General features: G+C 46.5%; 1 protein-coding gene across 1 annotated transcript in view; it reads right to left on the bottom strand.

The window, feature by feature from the left end:
• LOC119390968 (focadhesin) overlaps nucleotides 1–18500 on the bottom strand; it is a 395558-nt gene that overhangs the window by 148834 nt on the left and 228224 nt on the right. The window contains exons 20-22 of the mRNA XM_037658681.2: nucleotides 13443–13484; nucleotides 10169–10388; nucleotides 5608–5841 (exon numbers count right to left, since the gene is read on the bottom strand). Coding sequence (XP_037514609.1) covers nucleotides 5608–5841; nucleotides 10169–10388; nucleotides 13443–13484 — 496 coding nt within the window. The remainder of the gene's footprint in view (nucleotides 1–5607; nucleotides 5842–10168; nucleotides 10389–13442; nucleotides 13485–18500) is intronic.

Below are 18500 nucleotides of genomic sequence, written 5' to 3'. Positions count from 1 at the left end.
CAACGTCCGATTGGAAGTGGTCCCTAGATTTTCAATATGCTTCACGTCATCACACCCAGGTATGGCGGCAAAGCTGCCTTTCAAGCTCCGTTACGGTCGAACTTTGCCAAGAGACAGTCAACGTCCGATTGGAAGTGGTCCCTAGATTTTCAATATGCTTCACGTCATCACACCCCGGTATGGCGGCAAAGCTGCCTTTCAAGCTCCGTTACGGTCGAACTTTGCCAAGACACCGTCAACGTCCGATTGGAAGTGGTCCCTAGAGTTTCAATATGCTTCACCTCATCACACCGCGGTATGGCGGCAAAGCTGCCTTTCATGCTCCGTTACGGTCGAACTTTGCCAAGGCACAGTCAACGTCCGATTGGAAGTGGTCTCTAGATTTTCAATATGCTTCACCTCATCACACTCCCGTATTGCGGCAAAGCTGCCTTTCAAGCTGCGCGACGGTCGCAAATTTATTAACTCAAGAAAACGCTGGTTCCAACATGGAGATGAAAGATGTGGCAGAGGTGGGGGCTCAATTAATGCTGTTTTGGACCTGCAATTTGGGCAGAAGTCCGAAAAATCAAAAGCTGAAGCTTCTTAGCATCCAAAATTTCAGATGATCTTATATATCGACGTCTACGAGGCAGATTTGGAACTCCGGGCTTGAAGGGAGCACACCCTTGTCCGCCACATCAGTTGGGCTTCCACAGAAGTTGAAAGAGGAGGAGAGGCTGAGGAAATGGCATCTTTGCCTATCACGTGTAAAGTGTTGTCGGCAACACTTTGGTTGCACCAAATCATGTACATAAATAGAATCCGACCTCTACATTGCCTCATTCTTGATAAGACAACTATAAAACACCACCCTGCCAGTGCTTCATCAACATAGCAAAAAGAAACACTTTCATTTTGCTATCTCATAAGAATATGCTTAGGAATCCTCTCTAACTTTTCTTTCTGCAATTTCGCTTCGAAGTATTCGAAAAATATTCTAGAAATATTCGAAAAACATTCGATTCGATTCACACTGACACTTCAACATTCGAACTCTTTTCGCACCCAAAATTTTGCTATTCGCACAGCTCTAGTTAGGACCTTCCTCTACTGCATAGGTCCACGGGCACGCATCGTCCTCAGTTCGCTCATGTCCGATGAAGACGTGCAGAAGTCTCACGCGGAAGTCACCCGGCTGCACCCCATAAACGAGGTGTACGAGAGCTCTCGGTTCCACAAGCAGACACAACAGCCAGGTGAAACTGTTGACAGATTCTTCACGGCCCTTCGGAACATGGTACGCAAGTGTAACTATTCGTCCTCAGCCGTTGAAGAGCGTCTTGTTCGCGATTGTTTCATCGTGGGTTTGTCAGATTCTCATCTCTCAGACAAGTTGTGCTGCACCCTGAGCCTCTCCCTGGATGACACACTTGTGCAAGCATTGGTGCTAGCTGTTGGGCCAGTTGGTGCATTATAACTTGAAGACGGGGTACCAGCGAAAACACAGGAACACGTACACAAGAAGGTGTTACACGCGGACGAACGCAGGCGAACCAGCGTTCGTCCGTGTGTAACGCCTTCTTCTTGTGCACGTGTTTCTGTGTTTTTGCTGGTACCCCGTTTTCAAGTTCACTTATGCAAGCCCATCAGCATGAAGACACCAAGCTCAAGAAGTGACACCTGTCGAAGTGACACGGCAGCGCAGGACGCAGCTATTTCACGTAAACCCGTGCAGCACGCATGCGGATGAAACCACAGACGGGACTCTAGCAACATTGCGTCACGTGACCGGCCCAACGGTCCACAAGCCATCAACAGCAACGTTGGCGAGGCTTCGAAAAGCGACCAAGGTGGGCAGTGCCACTCCTGTGGTCGCGACTTTCGCCGACGGTCCGACTGCCCAGCTGCTAAAGCGGTCTGTAACCACTGCAAGAAGCGAGGCCACTTTGCGTCGGTATGTCGCTCAAAGAAGCGCCTCGGATCCGTGGAGCTCCACTCCGTCGCGGCGGTGGCTAGGAACGGGTGGTACGTTGAAGTTCCGGTCAACGGGCGCCCTCTCGTCTTCAAGGTGGACTCTGGTGCCGACGTTTCAATGGTTCCGTGTACGTTTCCTGGCTGCCCAGCCGTCCTTGATAAGCCGCGTGGCGAGGAACTTTTCGGACCCGGGAAACGATCCCTGAAGCTTCTCGGCACCTTCTCCACGGCGCTGTCCTTGAGAGGCAGACAAGTCAATGAGTGCCTCTACGTCGTTGCGGGACAAATGCAGTGCCTTCTCGGCTATCCCGCCATCATTGCCCTTGGTGTCGTCAAGTTTGTTGGCACAGTCACACCTGCTCTGCCAGACACATCATTTCGAGATGCCCCTCAGCCCTTTTCACCGGCCTGGGCACGTTCCCAGAAGAGTACACGACCCGTATAAAGCCTGATGCAGTACCGTATTCTCTCAGCACAGCCTGGCATATCCCGATACTCCTACAAGACGTAGTCAAAAAGGAGCTTGCCAAAATGGAGCAGGCGCATCGACGAACGGACAGACTGGTGCACGGACCTTGTCGTCGTCCCGAAGCCAGCAGGGGGTTACAGCGCCTGTGCGTAGATTTGACAAAGCTTAACCAAGTCGTTCTGCGGGAACGCCACGTAATCCCAACCGTCGACCATACTCTAGGACTGCTCGGCGGTGCCTGCGTTTTTTCAAAGTTGGACACAACTTCACGCTTCCACCAAGTACGCCTGGTGCGTGACTCCCAGAAGTATACGACCTTCATCACTCCATGTGGCAGATATACTGCTATTGCCGCCTCCCATTCGGCATAACGTCGGGCCCAGAATACTTCCAACGTCAGATGTCTTGCCTGCTGGAAGGGTTGGCCGGTGTTGTTAACCCCATGGACAACATCCTTTTGTATGGCTGCACCACAGAAGAGCACAACCAAAGCCTCCAAGCAGTCCTCAGTCACCTACAACAAGTGGGTGTCACCCTCAACGCAGCCAAGTGCAGTTTTGGCGTGTCCAGTGTACGATTCCTTGGCAGTGGTGTCAGTGCCAATGGCACCGCTTCTGATCTAGACAAGGTGACGGCCATTCAGCACATGCCAGCTCCCCGGGACATTCATGCTGTCCAACGTTTTCTGGGTACGCTCAACCATGCGGGTCGCTTCCTCCCGGGTCTCTCTCAGACGACTGCACCGATCCGAAGTCTCCTGAACAATACTGCAGCCTGGACGTGGGGACCAGCGCAGGCCTCAGCATTTGACAAGCTCAAGACCATGCTGTCCTCAGACATCTGCCTCAGAAGGTACAACCCTGCACCCCTGACGACAGTCTCTGCAGATGCCAGTTCCTTCGAGCTGGGTGCAGTGCTTCTTGCAGACCCGCCAACAGGGGAGCGCTGACTAGTTGCATACGCATCTTGTGCACTGACAGAAACAGAACGAAGGTACAGCCAGATCGAAAAAGAGGCACTGGATGCCACCTGGGCCATTAACTGGTTCGACGAGTTCCTTCGGGGCCTTCGTTTCCCCCTGGAGATCGACCATAAGCCATTGGTAAAGCTCCTTGGAACTGCGGACCTCAACCTCATGCCATCCTGGATCCAGCGCTTTCACATCCGACTCCTCCAGTACCAGTTCGATGTCAAGTATGCGCCTGGAAAACAGTTGGCTACCACAGATGCACTCTCGCGAAACCCGGTCTGGATTCGCGACACAGATTGTGCTGGCACTGTTCTTAGCCCAGCACAGCGTCCATGCTCCTACGTGGTCTAGACAGATGCAGGTGCTCTTGTTCGCAACCGGAGACACCTGGTTCCGCAGCAGTCTCCATCATCAGGTGGTTGTGGCCTTGGTAGCTCCAGTCCACTGCCACAAGGATCCCGAAGCCTGCCACAGGCTCCAACTCGCCCAGAGCCTGTGCGCAGCAATCCGACTCCGAGGGCCGTTGATGGGCAGTGGCGATGCAACCAGTTGCATTGCCACCGGCTGCCCCGGCTACTCCCTCAAGACCACCTGTGTCAGTTGTGCGCACTCGGTCTGGACGTTACATTAGGCCACCAGTGTGGCTGAACTTGTAGAGTGCCATGAGGCATTGGTTATGTTATATACCTGACAGTGAGGTGTTGCTTTGTTATTTTCCCAAAAGGGGGATGTAGAGCGTGTGAGTGCCAAGCCGGATATGAGGCGCCCTTTAGGACGTGGATAAAAAGGGTGTGTTGTGAATAAACCGGGCTCACTTCTGCTGGGGACTTGTAGTGTGCGTATTGATTCCACGGCCCTTGGCCTTTGGCCTGCATCCTTGGCCGCCTTGGCTCGAACCCGCCCACCACAGTCGCCACTGTTTTCAACATTGCATATGCACCCGAAAAATCGAAAGTGCACGAAATTTCAATTGCTGTTCAACGTACTGTTTCTGTGCAGTGTGGTACCGCGGTAAAGTTCGCATAAACGAGGAGGTCCAAAAAGTCAGTCGGTGACTTTTCGCCATGGTGCTTTTTTTTGTTGCCTGCGTTTCTATCTAGGGATGCAACTTCTCGTGTGTCGATGTGCTTTTAGATGTGCTAGCCTGTGTTGCTAATTTCATTTCATTTATTGTACCCCCTGGGCAAAAGCATTACAAAACAGAGTAATAACAACAAAATAAACAACATTCTTTGAAAGATGCACCAATACAAGAAACTGTATAGTGCACCAGTACAATGAAGATACAATACACAAAACGAAAAATCGAGACAGCTCGTCGCTGTCTCTTGGCTGCTGCTCGTTCAGCCAAGCATGCCGGATCCAATCACCACCGGCATTGTGATTCCAGTGCTGCTGCACAACGAGCTATGCCAACTTTGCGCAAATTAGTGCAAACTTCCCGCATTTTTTTATGTTTAAAAGCATGCTATATGGGCTTTTACGGGCTAAGTGTCCATTCCTGGACTATTAGCCTTGGACCGGGTGCCTGAGATATTGTTGCTGACCACAAACTCAGCCAAAACCATTCTCGTTCGTTCTGCATAGGGCAGGCAACACATTGAGCCCTTGCATAGCAGCGGTCTAGGAACTTGGCACATAGATTCATTCTCTTTTTTAACATGCAAGGCTGCACAGTTCTTCCCTCTATTGTTCCAAATTTTGCAGCGTGACTAATGTACAGTGCCTTAGCTATGACTCAGCTGAATGAAAGAAGAGGAATTTTTTTCAAGGGGCTCATTTCATTGTTAGACAAAACCAATTTAATCCAACACACAGTTAGGCCAGGGGAAGCACAGGGGCCATTAATAGTTGTCTCTTGCTGTAGTATGACATAAACTGAAAAGAATTAAAGTGGACGAAAAATAACCCTTTCCATTGGTGGCATCGAACCCACAACCTTCGAATTAACGGTCCGATGCTCTACCATTTGAGCTACAATGGGAGGTGCTTCCCGGTCCGCTTCATTGGGTACTTCTGTGCATCTAATCCCTGGGAGTGTACCCAGTTGTATTTCAGACAGCCGATGACACGGTAGAAGTGGTACAGTTTTGCATTGGTGGTGTATCACTGGAGGCAACATACGGCACAGAGGCTGAAAGCTCCACCTTGTCTTTCTTGAGCAAACTACTCGCCAAGGAGTCTACCAGCGGCTTGGACACGAATGACTCACTCCGGCATCTGAGGCAGCATCCACGAGGCCAAGGCGCACTGCAGCCGCGACACATGCAGCAAGTCCGGCGCCAGTGAGCACCTGTCCCGTGGGACCCCCCTCGGCTGCCAGCAACCGCTCGGCCAGTGCCTCCAGCAGGGGCACCACACAATGGGGGTCACGCCGGTGCAGCAGACCCAACAGCCCTCCCACAGCCGTGGACGCACAGCCACGCACCAGCATCCCACTCGATGCCTGAAAATCGACCAAAGCAGCACGGCCATCACCCTCGGTCACCTTCACATTTATATAGTAATGCATCAGTGAACAGCTGCATGATCCCATTGAAGAAAAATAAGCACTTAATCAGTTTAGACTATTAGACAACTCTTTCCAATGTTTACTTTTGGTAATTTCGATAAAAGATGCCAAGTACCTGCAGAGAAATTTAAGACTGCAAATCATTTCTGCAAAAGAATTACAAGGTAAGGAAAGTAAATTAAAGCCATAAAGCTGAACACTTTGACAGAGTTGCCTGTGTGGTTGGGTTAATTCATTCAAGACTTTCAATGGGTTCCAACCAAAAAATGGGTTTATTTCCCGACGTTTCGGAATCACCTCGATTCCTTCTTCAGGGGCAGTGACAGTGGAGGTGTCGAGGTGCAGCCTTCAACTTCTTTCACGGACCAGCTGGGCAGAAGGAGGGAAGGCCGGCGCGTCTTCTTTCGTGGTGACAGTGTTAATGGGGTTGTGGTTGCTGCGGTCGCATGGGATTGATGGGCTCGGGGTGGCGAGGACGACCGAGTTCACTTCTGACTGTTTTCCAGAACTCAACTGTCCCCAGCCGCCCCAGCCCACCAATCCCATGCAACCGCAGCAACCACAACCCCCTTAACACTCTCACCACGAAAGAAGGCGCGCCGGCCTTCCCTCCTTCTCCTCAGCTCGTCCGTGAAAGAAGTTGAAGGCTGCACCTCGACACCTTCGCCGTCACTGCCCCTGAAGAAGGAATCGAGGTGATTCCGAAACGTCGGGAAATAAACCCATTTTTTGGTTGGAGCCTTAATTAAAGCCAGATATTGTAGTAAAGCAGACTGCTGCACTAAACTGTGAGAGAAACCCCAACACAGGTTTCTCACTACGAAAACTTCGCAACTCAAAAATTCACCCTGGTCTGAGGATAGAACTCGGAAAAACTCTCACGTGCCTTTTCTTTCACATCCTCCTTTCATAGAATTTAAAGGTCTAATTTATTTAACAGGTAAAAAATTTTTTTTTTCTGTTATCAATGAGAACTGTGCGTTGTTTTGTGCTAGTAGCAAGTGGTCATTGTGAAACCATTGCTCACGTCAATTGACCAGGCTTGGAATGAGATGCTAGCTATTCAAGCCACACCACTGACTAGTTTTCAAAGTTTTCATCTCTCCACAAAACTGTAATATATGAACTACGAGAGTGCCAGGGGTGTAGCCAGACATATAGGTGTTGTATGTGTGCCCACTTAGGGGGAGACACATACATTTAAAGCTTCTTTTAATATTCTTGATTGTTATTGGTAAAACTTGCTGAGATTATGTTTATGTAATGATTTCAAGTACAGTAGACTCACAGTAAACGAAAATTTCTTAAACGGAACTGCTGCTTAAATGGAACAACTGCCTCCAATATGATTGCTTTCGTACTTGAATTCTGCACTCATGTTCATCTCTCAGTCAACAGAACTGCTTCTAAATGGAACACATTTTCCTGGTCCCTTCAAGTTCCGTTTGATATATGCAATTATTTTTCTTGTGCAATGTGTAGTTTAAAAATATCCAACATTTCATACGCTTCTTGGGAGCAAGACTTTTCCTGAACTGAGAGAGTCACAAAGCAAATCCTCACATCGAAATAATCTGGACTTCACTGCTCTTGGGCGCAGGAGAGGAAGCACCGAACCAAGGTCTTTCATAACTGAAAATTCTAAAAACATTGAGGAGTCAGCAAGAAAACAAGAACGGACATTATAAGCCAATTTAAACAAAAGTTATACAAAAGTTATATCAACTCCCTAGTTAATGTTTAAGTTATCATAACTTTCATTCAAATGTGTTTACAACATCAATTTTTCTTATATTATACAGCCCTCATTTCAGACTATTCCGATATGCCAATTTAGTACTTTCTCATTTCAGGAAAAAATCTTGCTCCCAAAAAGCACATAAAATGTTTGATATTCTAAAAACTACATACTAGAAAAGCAATTGCATATTTGAAATCAGCACATGAATATACACAAACTCAGCAGGTCTCATCAAAATAAACGAAAAATAAAAAAATAAATTTAAAGAGCAGTGTCCCACCTTAATATACATATATTTTACGTGCTGAATCAACGCATGCTCTTTTTCCATTTCCCTCACGTCACATGCCGGCAATGTGCCAACACTAACGTTCACACTATTCCAAGTTGCAGCTTGGCCGAGTGTAAGGAAAATAAAGGATTCCTGAGCTCAGGCACATGCTCACGGAGTGCAGGGACAGAGGATAGCAAAGCAGAGTAAAGGCACCTGTCACAAAGAATGGTGCTCTGTCTTGTTTCTTCATGACAACTGTGTACTTCTTGCACAGTTTAGTAAAAATAATTTATTTATTTTAAAGGGACACTAAAAAGAAACAGTGAATTGGTTTAGATTGATAAAGTGTGCTCGGGGAACTCTTGTGTAGTTTATTTCACCACCATAGGTTTATTATTAGAGGAGAAAACCAAGTTCAAAGTTTCATTTTTAAATTTCGCGCTGAACTTTGTAATTCGTGACGTAAAAGGTTTCAAAGAGCATTTAACGTATTTTGGCGCCACTGGCTTGACGAAATTTCCACAAACTCGTTATGTCAAGTCTCTGGCCCCCTCAGAGGACAATGCACTTCGATTTAACCGATTAGGAACTACATAGGCCCAAGCAGGCACCGTCAAAAATATGTGACGTCACGGCAAATGGTGCGGGAATTCCAAGGTGGCGTCGCCACCTGTATTTTCTTTTTGCACGTTTTCTCCCTTATTAAACGTCTTCGCGCAAAAAGCTTGGTGCTTTTGGTATCGTGGAAGTCTACTTTACTAATGCGAGAAAAATCGTTTCGCTCTTTAGTGTCCCTTTAAGCACACTGCTGTCTGAGGACAAGGACCAAGCCGGTGGGCAAAGAACAATGCATAGTGCAATGTACAATCCGAAACGTGTAAGGAACGAGAAAATAATTTTGACCCTATAATTTCATTCGGCAATAACTATGTGCATTGAATACGTATACTTAAAGCTTTGCAACAAGCAAGAGAAAAGAAAAACATTGAAAAGCCCAACAGCTAATTCATTATTTCCATGTGTCTTGCAATGTGCAATCGTCACTGCTGCATGGTTGAAAAACACTGGTCATTGAGGGGGTAGGGAAATGCACAACTGCTCCATCTGTTCTGGCTGGTGGTCCCAAATGCAGCAGCCCACTGAGAGCAGTGAAATGCTTACAAAGACTGGACTTGTCAGCACCATGACAGGAGAAAAAATCCACTCTCTCAGCGCATTGCGTTGTTGTCACGTACATTACAGTGAATTTGCCCTCGTAGCTACTCCAATAAACAAAATGGCAGTCTAGCATTTATGGAGCGTGGTGATACATGCTTCCATGTAGCAGTCACTGGGAGTTCAGTCTGCAAAAACACTCTACTCCCTACACCATCTTTACCTGTGCACCAGTGCTTCAGATTGCATCATTATTTGTTGATTTTCTTCCAGGATATTGCGTTCACTTCTGCTTATTGGGTAGATGCTGATTATTGGGTGTGCTCCAGAAGCACGCAAAAAATGCTCTGCTTGCTGTAACATAACACCTTGGTTTAAAGGGGCCCTGCAACACTTTTTCAGCACGGTCAGAAAATGCTGCCAATCGGCAGTCAAGGCTCCCGAGAACACGCGAGCCAATCATTATAGCGCAGCACACGGCCTGGAATCTACAATTAATTTTCAAAGTCAGCTAGAAATCGTTCCCTCTTCTTTCTACAAATGATGCCATATATGCAGATGACCGCACCATGTACCCAAACTTGCGGTCATTGGCTGATTTGAGCATTGTGAACTGCATAGTTACCGAGGCCACCACAAGAGGCCACCACGAGCCCGTGCGTGTGCTCAAGATCACACTGAAAGTAAGCCGTGTGTTCAAAGAAAAAAAAAATAAAGTGCTCAAGGTCATGACACGTGCGTTGTAACTACTTTCCCCCGTGCCATCCTTTCCTGTTTAGCTTCCAGCACGCTTGTTGGGACGAGAGAAGCAATTACAGTGTGCGACAAATCTCTGTAACTCTGCTCGTACTTAACGGAGTCTAAAAATTTTTGCGTCGGTCGATTCGTGAGGCAATAAACTCCTTTAATGAAGCCATTCGATGGTCACTTACTTGCAAAAGTGTTGCATGGCCCCTTCAAGAAAATCTGCAACTTACAGAAGTTTTTAATTGCAAGCCCAGCAGGCCCACACACTGGTTTGGCAGTAAAGAATAACAAGTCAACTTCAAATCCTAATTCCATCACAGCCTTAATAAGCAAAAGAATGCCACCTTGAGCAGCCATTGGAAAGAGTGAGTCCGGTCCGGAGGCTCCTCTCGAATCAGGCCACAGCACTGCGACACCAGGTCGAGCAGGGCATGTGCCCACGCAGTGTGATTGCGTGCAGCCTGTCGCCGTGCCCCCGTGTCCAAACCCTGCAGATGCTCAGTGGTGGCCTCCAGCAGGGCGCAAAGGGCTAGGAGGGCATTTCCCTGCTGCGAAGCACGGCCTCTGCAACACATGCGCCACGCACGCCTCAATCCAACAAGTGCCACAACAGTATGCTAATGAGAACTAACAGACAATAATGCTAAGGAAAGTATAGGGGGTGTTATTTGTAGCAATTAGGATATAAATGTGAAGAAAGTAAAGTGGACGAAAAGATGCCTGCCGGTGGCAAGTTATCTTTTCGTCCAGTTTACTTTCTTCACATTTATATCCTAATTGCTACAAATAACACCCCCTATACTTTCCTTGGCATTATTGTCCGTTAGTTCTCATTGCTAATATTATGTCTAACAAAGAAAAACGAGCCCTTAAAAGTCATCTTCTTTACAACAGTTTGCTGCACTTCATATTTAGCAGTGAAGCAGCATTGCAATCACAGTGTCCATGTGACAACTGACTGATGAAAATTTTGGTTCTGGCACACTCAGAAAATACCAGTTTGGGTTCTGGTTCAGTTCTGGGCTGAATTCCGGTTTAAGTATGGTTTTTGTGTTAGGTTTGGGTTCAGTTCCAATGTTCTGGGTGTGTTGCTGGTTTGCTGGCATGCCATTGTGGAATCCTTGTGCAATGCAAACAAGAAAAGAACACAAAAAGAGTGCACATGTACAGAGCACTAACTTGCAAGAAGAATCTTAATTTCCAGGGCACGTTCCATGTTGTGCACCACAGAGCACTTGAAAGATGACAGAGCTGATCACAGAAGCTGTGTGCACCACCACTGTTGATGGCGCATGTACAGTAAGAACAGTGTACTCTGTATTTGTGGCATTAATGTTTTACTATGGATTGGTGCAGCCCCAGCAGATTTTCCACAAATAAAATGCATTAAAAACCTTAATTATATGACATGCGATTTTGTACCTTTCATTTGATACCATACTTGCACTAAGCTGCAAACCGAACGGTCAGCAAGTGAGGTGCGCCACAGACTCTTGCAGCTTTCTTGCACTCGCCCTCTCCATTGTCACTGCTCTCCTTGCACACCTTCGTGAGTGCTCTCTCTCTCAATGCTTCTGGCAATGACTGCTCGCTTATGCTAGCCTCTGAGTTTCCGGTCAGCAGCTCCAGTTGAAAGGATCAGAGCATTGTTCGATTGTACAACCTCTACGGTGAGGGTCCTTCATGTTTTATCATTCACGATTGAAATGAATAACAGTCAGAATACTTGAAACTCAGTCATCTCCCCGTATTACATTATTACAAGGCACCACAATATATTTTGATGTTTTTTGATAGCTGCACATCTTTTACATGCTGGCAGTGCAAGTGCCAGTAATAATGCCGTAAAATACGAGAATATTCTTGACACACTTTAGTGTAATTTATGTCGATTTTATCAAGATGTCGCAGTAAACCTCATTTGGTGCACTTGGGCACAGGAGTGGAACCACCACACCAAGGTCTCTCATAACCGAAAATTCTAAAAACAATGAGGAGTCGGACTAGATCACATCATTATACATCGGCATCGAAGTCCCAACGTAGCAAAGATTCGCAGCAAGCCAACCAGGTTGGTTGCACACCTGACCACATCCAAGCGGTTTGGCTCCTGACGATTTGAACAGAGCTGTCTCATAAAAGCATGGCAATGGCTTAAAGGGGTCATGAAGCACCCCTTGGGCTGATTGAAAAAACACATCCTGCGGAAAGCTGACACGGCTATGAACTGCTCTGCCAAATATTACAGTCGTGCGCGCCGCGTAATGGCCACAAGCGGAGCGCGAAGTTGCCGTTTCCCCAGGCACCCTCTTTTCAAACAGAGGCCGGTTCTCACTCTCGTCGGTGGGCGGGGCGTCTGTCCGCTGTACGTCGCAGAGACATAGCACGCTTATTGGCCGATAGCCGACGTAAATCGAGAGCGGCGTTCGGATCAGATGCGCTTCTTGCCGCGGGGTGCCGTCACTTGCCGGCGCCCTCCTCAGTACACGGTAGCCGCACTCGCGCAAGCGAATCACAGCGGGAGAGCGATCGCGTTTCATGACGCGCGCTGGCGTAACTTCTTTCCCCCATGCCGTCCCTCCCTGTCTACCTTCCAGTGCGCTCGTCGGCACGAGAAAAGAGAGAAAGCGCTGGGAGCGTGCGCCAAACCCCCGTAAGTCCGCTGATTCTTGACGGATTCGAGAAATTTTTGCGGCAATCGATTCGGGAGGCAGTACACTCCGATACTGAGGCCATTAGATCATTACTTGGAAAAGTGGTTCATGACCCCTTTAAGGCTATGCTACTACCATACAAAGTGACGAGTGGTGCAGATGCTCGGCAGAGGTTTAACTTAACGGTACGCTGTCACAGAGTCGGTGCAAGATTATAAAAGCATAATGACAGAAAGTTTATTGCAATTTGTAGCCGCAACCACGCGAGGAATGATTGCAGTAAAAACAGCGCCCACGAAAACAACTGACCAGACGAGGAGAAGGACACGTAACACAAGGAGCCTCGTCTGGTCTGTTGTTTTCGCCGGCGCTGTTTTACTGCGATTATGAACCAACTAGCCCAAAAGTACATCTTGGCAAGGAATGAGATTCAACTACGGAACGGAACAGAAGCAAGCCAAGAGAATGAAAAATTCAGCACATGCTGGTTGGTACTATGACACCTGCCAAGTTGCACATCTTCTAAAAAGTGAAGAATTTACTCCAGGGACCCAAAAAGGTTGTACTCTGGAACCGAATGTCTTTGGCACAAGAGACAAGGTTACAAAAAAACTGGAGTAAAAATGCACCGAGGACGAAACACAACAAGAAAAAGTAGACGGGACCAGCGCAAACTAACGAATGCACTGTTAGTCTGCGCCTGTCTTTTCTACTTCTTCCACTTGTGTTCTATCCCCAGCACAGCTTTCATCCAGTTTCTTGTAACCATGTCTCTTGTAATGAGATTTTACTGTAGTTGGCTTGATATAAGAACACTCATCTATTATGAGTGGCAAGTGCTACTGGAACTGTGTTGATGCACTGGACCTTTGCACATGCTTTCTTTGCACAAGAGCTTTTCTTGAATGCCAGGGAACGTAACACTGTTGCACTGCACAAGTGTGGAAGAAAAGACTTCACTCACGTGCAATTTGCCTTGATTGCGTCCGTCAGAGTGTCCCGGGCCCTGCACAACGTGAATTCATCAAACATTGCTTAAAGGTAGGCATGTGCAAATAGTTCAACTTTAGAATATTTTTCGAATAGTGCTCGCTATTCGGTTTGATTTGCACCGGAATTTTACTATTCGAACCGACATTATTGTAGCGCTTAACCATTTAAGGGTAGACTCTTTTCGCAAATGCCGTCCAAAAATGTGCAATTTTTTTATTGCTGAAATAAATTCTTCAGACGATTCTATTTAAGAAAAAAGGTGCCTAAAATATTTTTGCGTGACCGTAAAGCGACAAAAAATCATTTTGCTTGTTATATACACATGGTTTATTCATATTAACATCAAGCAAAATACTAAAAAAAGCACTTATACAATTTCTTATAAATAAAAATTATGCATTGCACTAGATATAGCTCACATACATACAAAAATAAGCGCACCAGAGTACTCTTCCGGAGAAAAATATTTGTGTGTCCCAAAATAGCAAACGCAACCACGGCAGCATCGTTGGTGTAATTTAGCACCGCAGGGAAACCGATGTAATCGCATGCCAGGGAGCAATAAACGAGAGCGTCACAAGCCCTTTGAGAGATTAGAAACCAGACAGCCATCAGCTTTGCGGGCGCGAGAAGCGATAACCACCCGGAGGATGAAACCGAAACCAGCCGCACCGCGTCCGCGCGTTCTCATGTGCGAAAAGAAAAAAAAAAAAACCAAGAAAACACAAGAAACACACACAATGGAGAGACATTGGCGCATGAAAAAAATAATTCCACGTACTCCTGAAGTGCGGCAGCACATTCCAAGCAAGAGAAATGATCGAAAAGGGCGTGCATTTTAAAAGAGTACTGACACGATTTTGAGACATCGTAAAAGAGATGTTTTAGGGGCGAAGCTCCTTAAGGCGGCACCCGTTCGTCCCTCGTAGTCGTAGTCGTAGTCGTAGTGCGTAACCAGTCTTACGCTTTGACCTCCAAGGTGGTGCCGGTGGGAGATTTTTCCTGTGCGTTGTTGAGCAATAAAAAATTCGCAGCGGTAGCTAAAAGCCGACTTCTTCTGTCTCTCATTCCCATTAGCAGCCATTCTTTACCTCCAAGGTAGTGCCTGGTGAGATTTCTCCTGTGCGTGATTAAACAATAAAAATTTTGTTCAAAACGCCGTTGATTGATGAAATAAACCAACGAAAGACGCCAGATGTTTTGTAAAAGCAAAACGAAAGAACGCCAGATGTTTCTAAAGCAAACGAAAAGACGCCAGCTGCTTAACGAAAGACGCCAGATTTTCTGAAGCAATGGTTTTCTAAACAATGAAAATTCACAGCGTACATGTAAAATTAAAGTGAGCTGCAAGTCGTCATAACTCATCGAACCTTTAGTATAAACGCGCCAGATCTCACGTCGGTGATGATGTACTGGGCAGAATTCACGGAAGATTCTCGGTTTACCGATGAACCTCCGCAGCTTCGCCCACTCATCATCATTCACTCCGTGGATATGCTGTGATTTTTTCGTTTCCTTGAAGCGCAGTGTCAAAGCTCTCCAAACACGGGAGTCAGACAACAGGTATAAAATAATTTAGTTTGATTTTCAAGTTTTCATCGCTGAGCATCAGCAAGCCAGCCCCACCAGAATGGACATTATCGCGACGAGTCAACACAGTTCCACTAAGTTTGCGGACTCTGTGTCCTGCATGCAGCCTAAATTGCAGAAATCACTGTCGGGGTCTTGGCGACAATTAACTCATCGCTGTTTACGTGCACCACGAGCAGATGACAGATCTGCCGCTAGTACATTGTGAGTTACTGTCTCCCCGTGACATCACACTGCCATGACACGTCACTGAGAAGCCGCCCCCTTGGTATCGAAACCAAAAGTGTCTTTTTAAGGTAGCGCTATTGAACGTATGTTCGATGCATTCCCAGGCACCACAATCATAGGTCGGCAAAAAAAGTGCAGCTCACTCAGACTCACTCAAGAAATATAATTTGCTCTGAGGGCTCACTCGGACTCAGACTCACCAAAATTTTCCTCAACCGGACTCACTCAGACTCAGACTCGCTGAACTTTTTTTTCGGCGATACTCACTCGGACTCAAACTCACCAAGATATGACTCAGCCAGACTCACTCAGACTCAGAGTCATGGCTTGACCTGAGTCTGAGTGAGCCTGAGTGAGTCAGCTCGTGAGTCCATTAATATAAAACTAGCGTTTTTGGTAATGGCATCAATGCTCTTTTAACGCCAATATCTCATAATTGGTGCTTTACAATATGCCTTTTGATCTCGTACCTTCAAATACCAGTTATCAGTGATTTCAATCGAGTAAGGACATTTTTATGAAATGCACAGCTCACAAGAGATATTTTTATCAAGAACTTCTCGTGAAAGAGTTCACGTCCCTTAAGGTGCACTCACATCGCACAGTACACGAGCCTCTAGCATTTCACCTCCACGAAAACACGACCGCCACGGCCGGGATCAAACCTGCGACCTTCCGTTAGTGCAAAGTGGTAGAAGATCCTATTCACAGCGAAGATGGAAGTCATTAACTGGGTTGAGCATGGTGCAAAATCCCACCTTGCCTGCAGCACACAATATTTCCAAGGGCACCTTCAGCATGATCTTGAAGGCGATTATGGAGCTGAAGCAGACAAAACACTAGCACCTAACATGTTTGAAGGGCTCTGTACAAGTGGTTCATTGATGTTTAATCGCAAAACACCCCGGCAACTTGCACCATGATCGAGAGAAAGTGCTTATCTTTGGCAGGTAGAATTTTCAAAGTTTGGAGTGAGCCATCACCATTTCAGGAAGCAGCTGATAAACACAAGAATAATGGCGTTGTGACCTTGAACGAATTCAAAAACCATAACTAGATGACATCTTGACATGGCCTGCACGAAAATGACTAAAACAAAGGAACAAAAACACAGCACAGCACTGTGTTCATGTTTTTCTTCCTTCACCTTAGTTGTTTTTGTGCTGACCACATCGGTATTCCAGATACAGTTGAAATTCAATTTAACAAAGTGATGAGTGGCTCTCGAATTATTTTGTCCAATCAGGAACTTCGTGAAATTGAGAAAGGAATTTCTGGTCCTTTGAAATTTAAAATAGTAATGTAGCGGCACCCAAAAGCTACCGTGGCATTGCTTCTGTTGGCAACCCATGCCTGCATGTCTGAAAAGTCTGTAAGGGCAGTCAGACGGCGGCCCAGTCATAAGGGACACCATGTCTGGGCAATGCAGGCCAGGTAGATGGTCACATGGAGTTATGACTGCCTACAGATATGTGATGACGCGAAGAATGGATGCAGTGATTGTGTGAGCAGGCCGGGACAGAAAGATGGGAGGCGACGATGATAAACCATGAAATAAACAAACCAACCACAGCTGCCTCTAGCACCATCCAGTACGTAAGAACGCTACAGGCTGCTGAATCAGTTGTTCTTGTTCCGTGCATTGGCTCGGCGTGCAGCCTCGTCAAAGCAAACGTAGGGCACCTAGATGTTTTAACGCCAAAGTGTCAGAGAGCACATTTGAAGAAAAACCCATCCTGGTCAAAATTAGAAGGACATCTCTTCTTGCTGACTTAGTTATTTTAGGAAAAACTTGGTTAAAGTGGGTTTAATGGCCAAAGTAGTTTATTAATTTGGGTTGACGGCAACATTGAGCCCTATGGTTAATTGCCGGGGAATGGAAATTTCTTCATTAGATCGGGAACTTCGTAAAATTGGATTTTGCAAGATTGAGTTTCAACTGTACCTTCTTCTCTACATGTACAACGTGACGGTGTGAACACTACAGCGAGACCTGTAATGCCAACACGATTGTTTCCAGAGTGCACTGGACAAGGCCTCGGACTGGTGTGCGCATATAAAGGGGTACTCAGACGAGAGAGATATCCTCAGGGGGAGAAACGGGGATTGCAGATCACGTGACAGCGACGTCACAAATTAGCAAGTGGGCATGGCCCCCCCCGTGCCTCCTTGGGGGAGACGGAGACCTTTTGACTGAGAAGACAAACGATCCCCACGCAATGGGGGAGAATGTGAATTTTCAGGCAGGTGTATGGCTCTCGCAGTTGCTCCTACTGCGGCAACCATTTTGCAATCGCTTTGTGTGTGTTTTGCTGCAGCCACGGTGGTCGCGATGGCAAAACCGAGCGACAGTGCCACTTTTTTTTTTTCGCTCGCGTAAGAATATGTGCGTGCTTGTGGAACACGTCCGAGACCTACACTAAGCTGAACTTGAAGAATTCTGTGTGAGAGGTGATTTTCAAGCAGGTGATAGAGCTCTACCACCAATGTGGCCCATAATACGGGTCACTGACACTAACTTTTTTTTTTCTAATGCGGTGGTTTTGATAAGCATTTTGACATTGCCCGTTTTCTTAAGCCCGTCTGAGCCTGACATCGCTAGTTTTCTTGAAAGACCAACATAACAAAAAAAAATCATAACATGTTCTGTAGTATATTGACGATTAAAAGCAATAAATAATATGTTTGAACAAGTCTTCTAGGGATGGAGCGTCGGTTGCTCTTGCTGACTACATAGTTCTCATGCAGAAAGCTCCAACTATGATACATAATTGCAGTGCTATTTTTGGTAACAACTTTATTGATAGCCCTGCAGAGCTTTCGCCGCTCAGGCCTTAGGTCTCCCACATAGGGATAATAAGAAAGAATTTTGAAGTTAAAGTGAGCAAGATTAGTGGCATTCAACACAGACTTAGTGTATACCTCAGTGTCGACTTACGAAAGCTATAAGAGGTTACGACGTTATGCACATACTTTTAAAGTATTGTTTAGACAGGCCGTTGTAAATGCCATTGATGACTCAATTTTCACTATACGATCGCTGAACAAGGATTTCATTTTTTTTTTTGCTACATTCATGACTGAGTCTGCGTGGTGAAGACAGCAGCGATCTGTACAATTTCGTTGCACTTCAAAATTTTAATTGAACGCTCATGTTGATCAATGCAAAACATCAAGAGGCCACATCTGTGGTATCCGCCGCCATGCCCTG

The sequence above is a fragment of the Rhipicephalus sanguineus genome, chromosome 4 (assembly GCF_013339695.2).
Source record: "Rhipicephalus sanguineus isolate Rsan-2018 chromosome 4, BIME_Rsan_1.4, whole genome shotgun sequence".
Classification (NCBI taxonomy): Eukaryota; Metazoa; Arthropoda; class Arachnida; order Ixodida; family Ixodidae; genus Rhipicephalus; species Rhipicephalus sanguineus.
The sequence above is the reverse complement of the archived record's forward strand: the minus strand, read 5'-3'. Positions and strand labels throughout refer to the sequence as shown.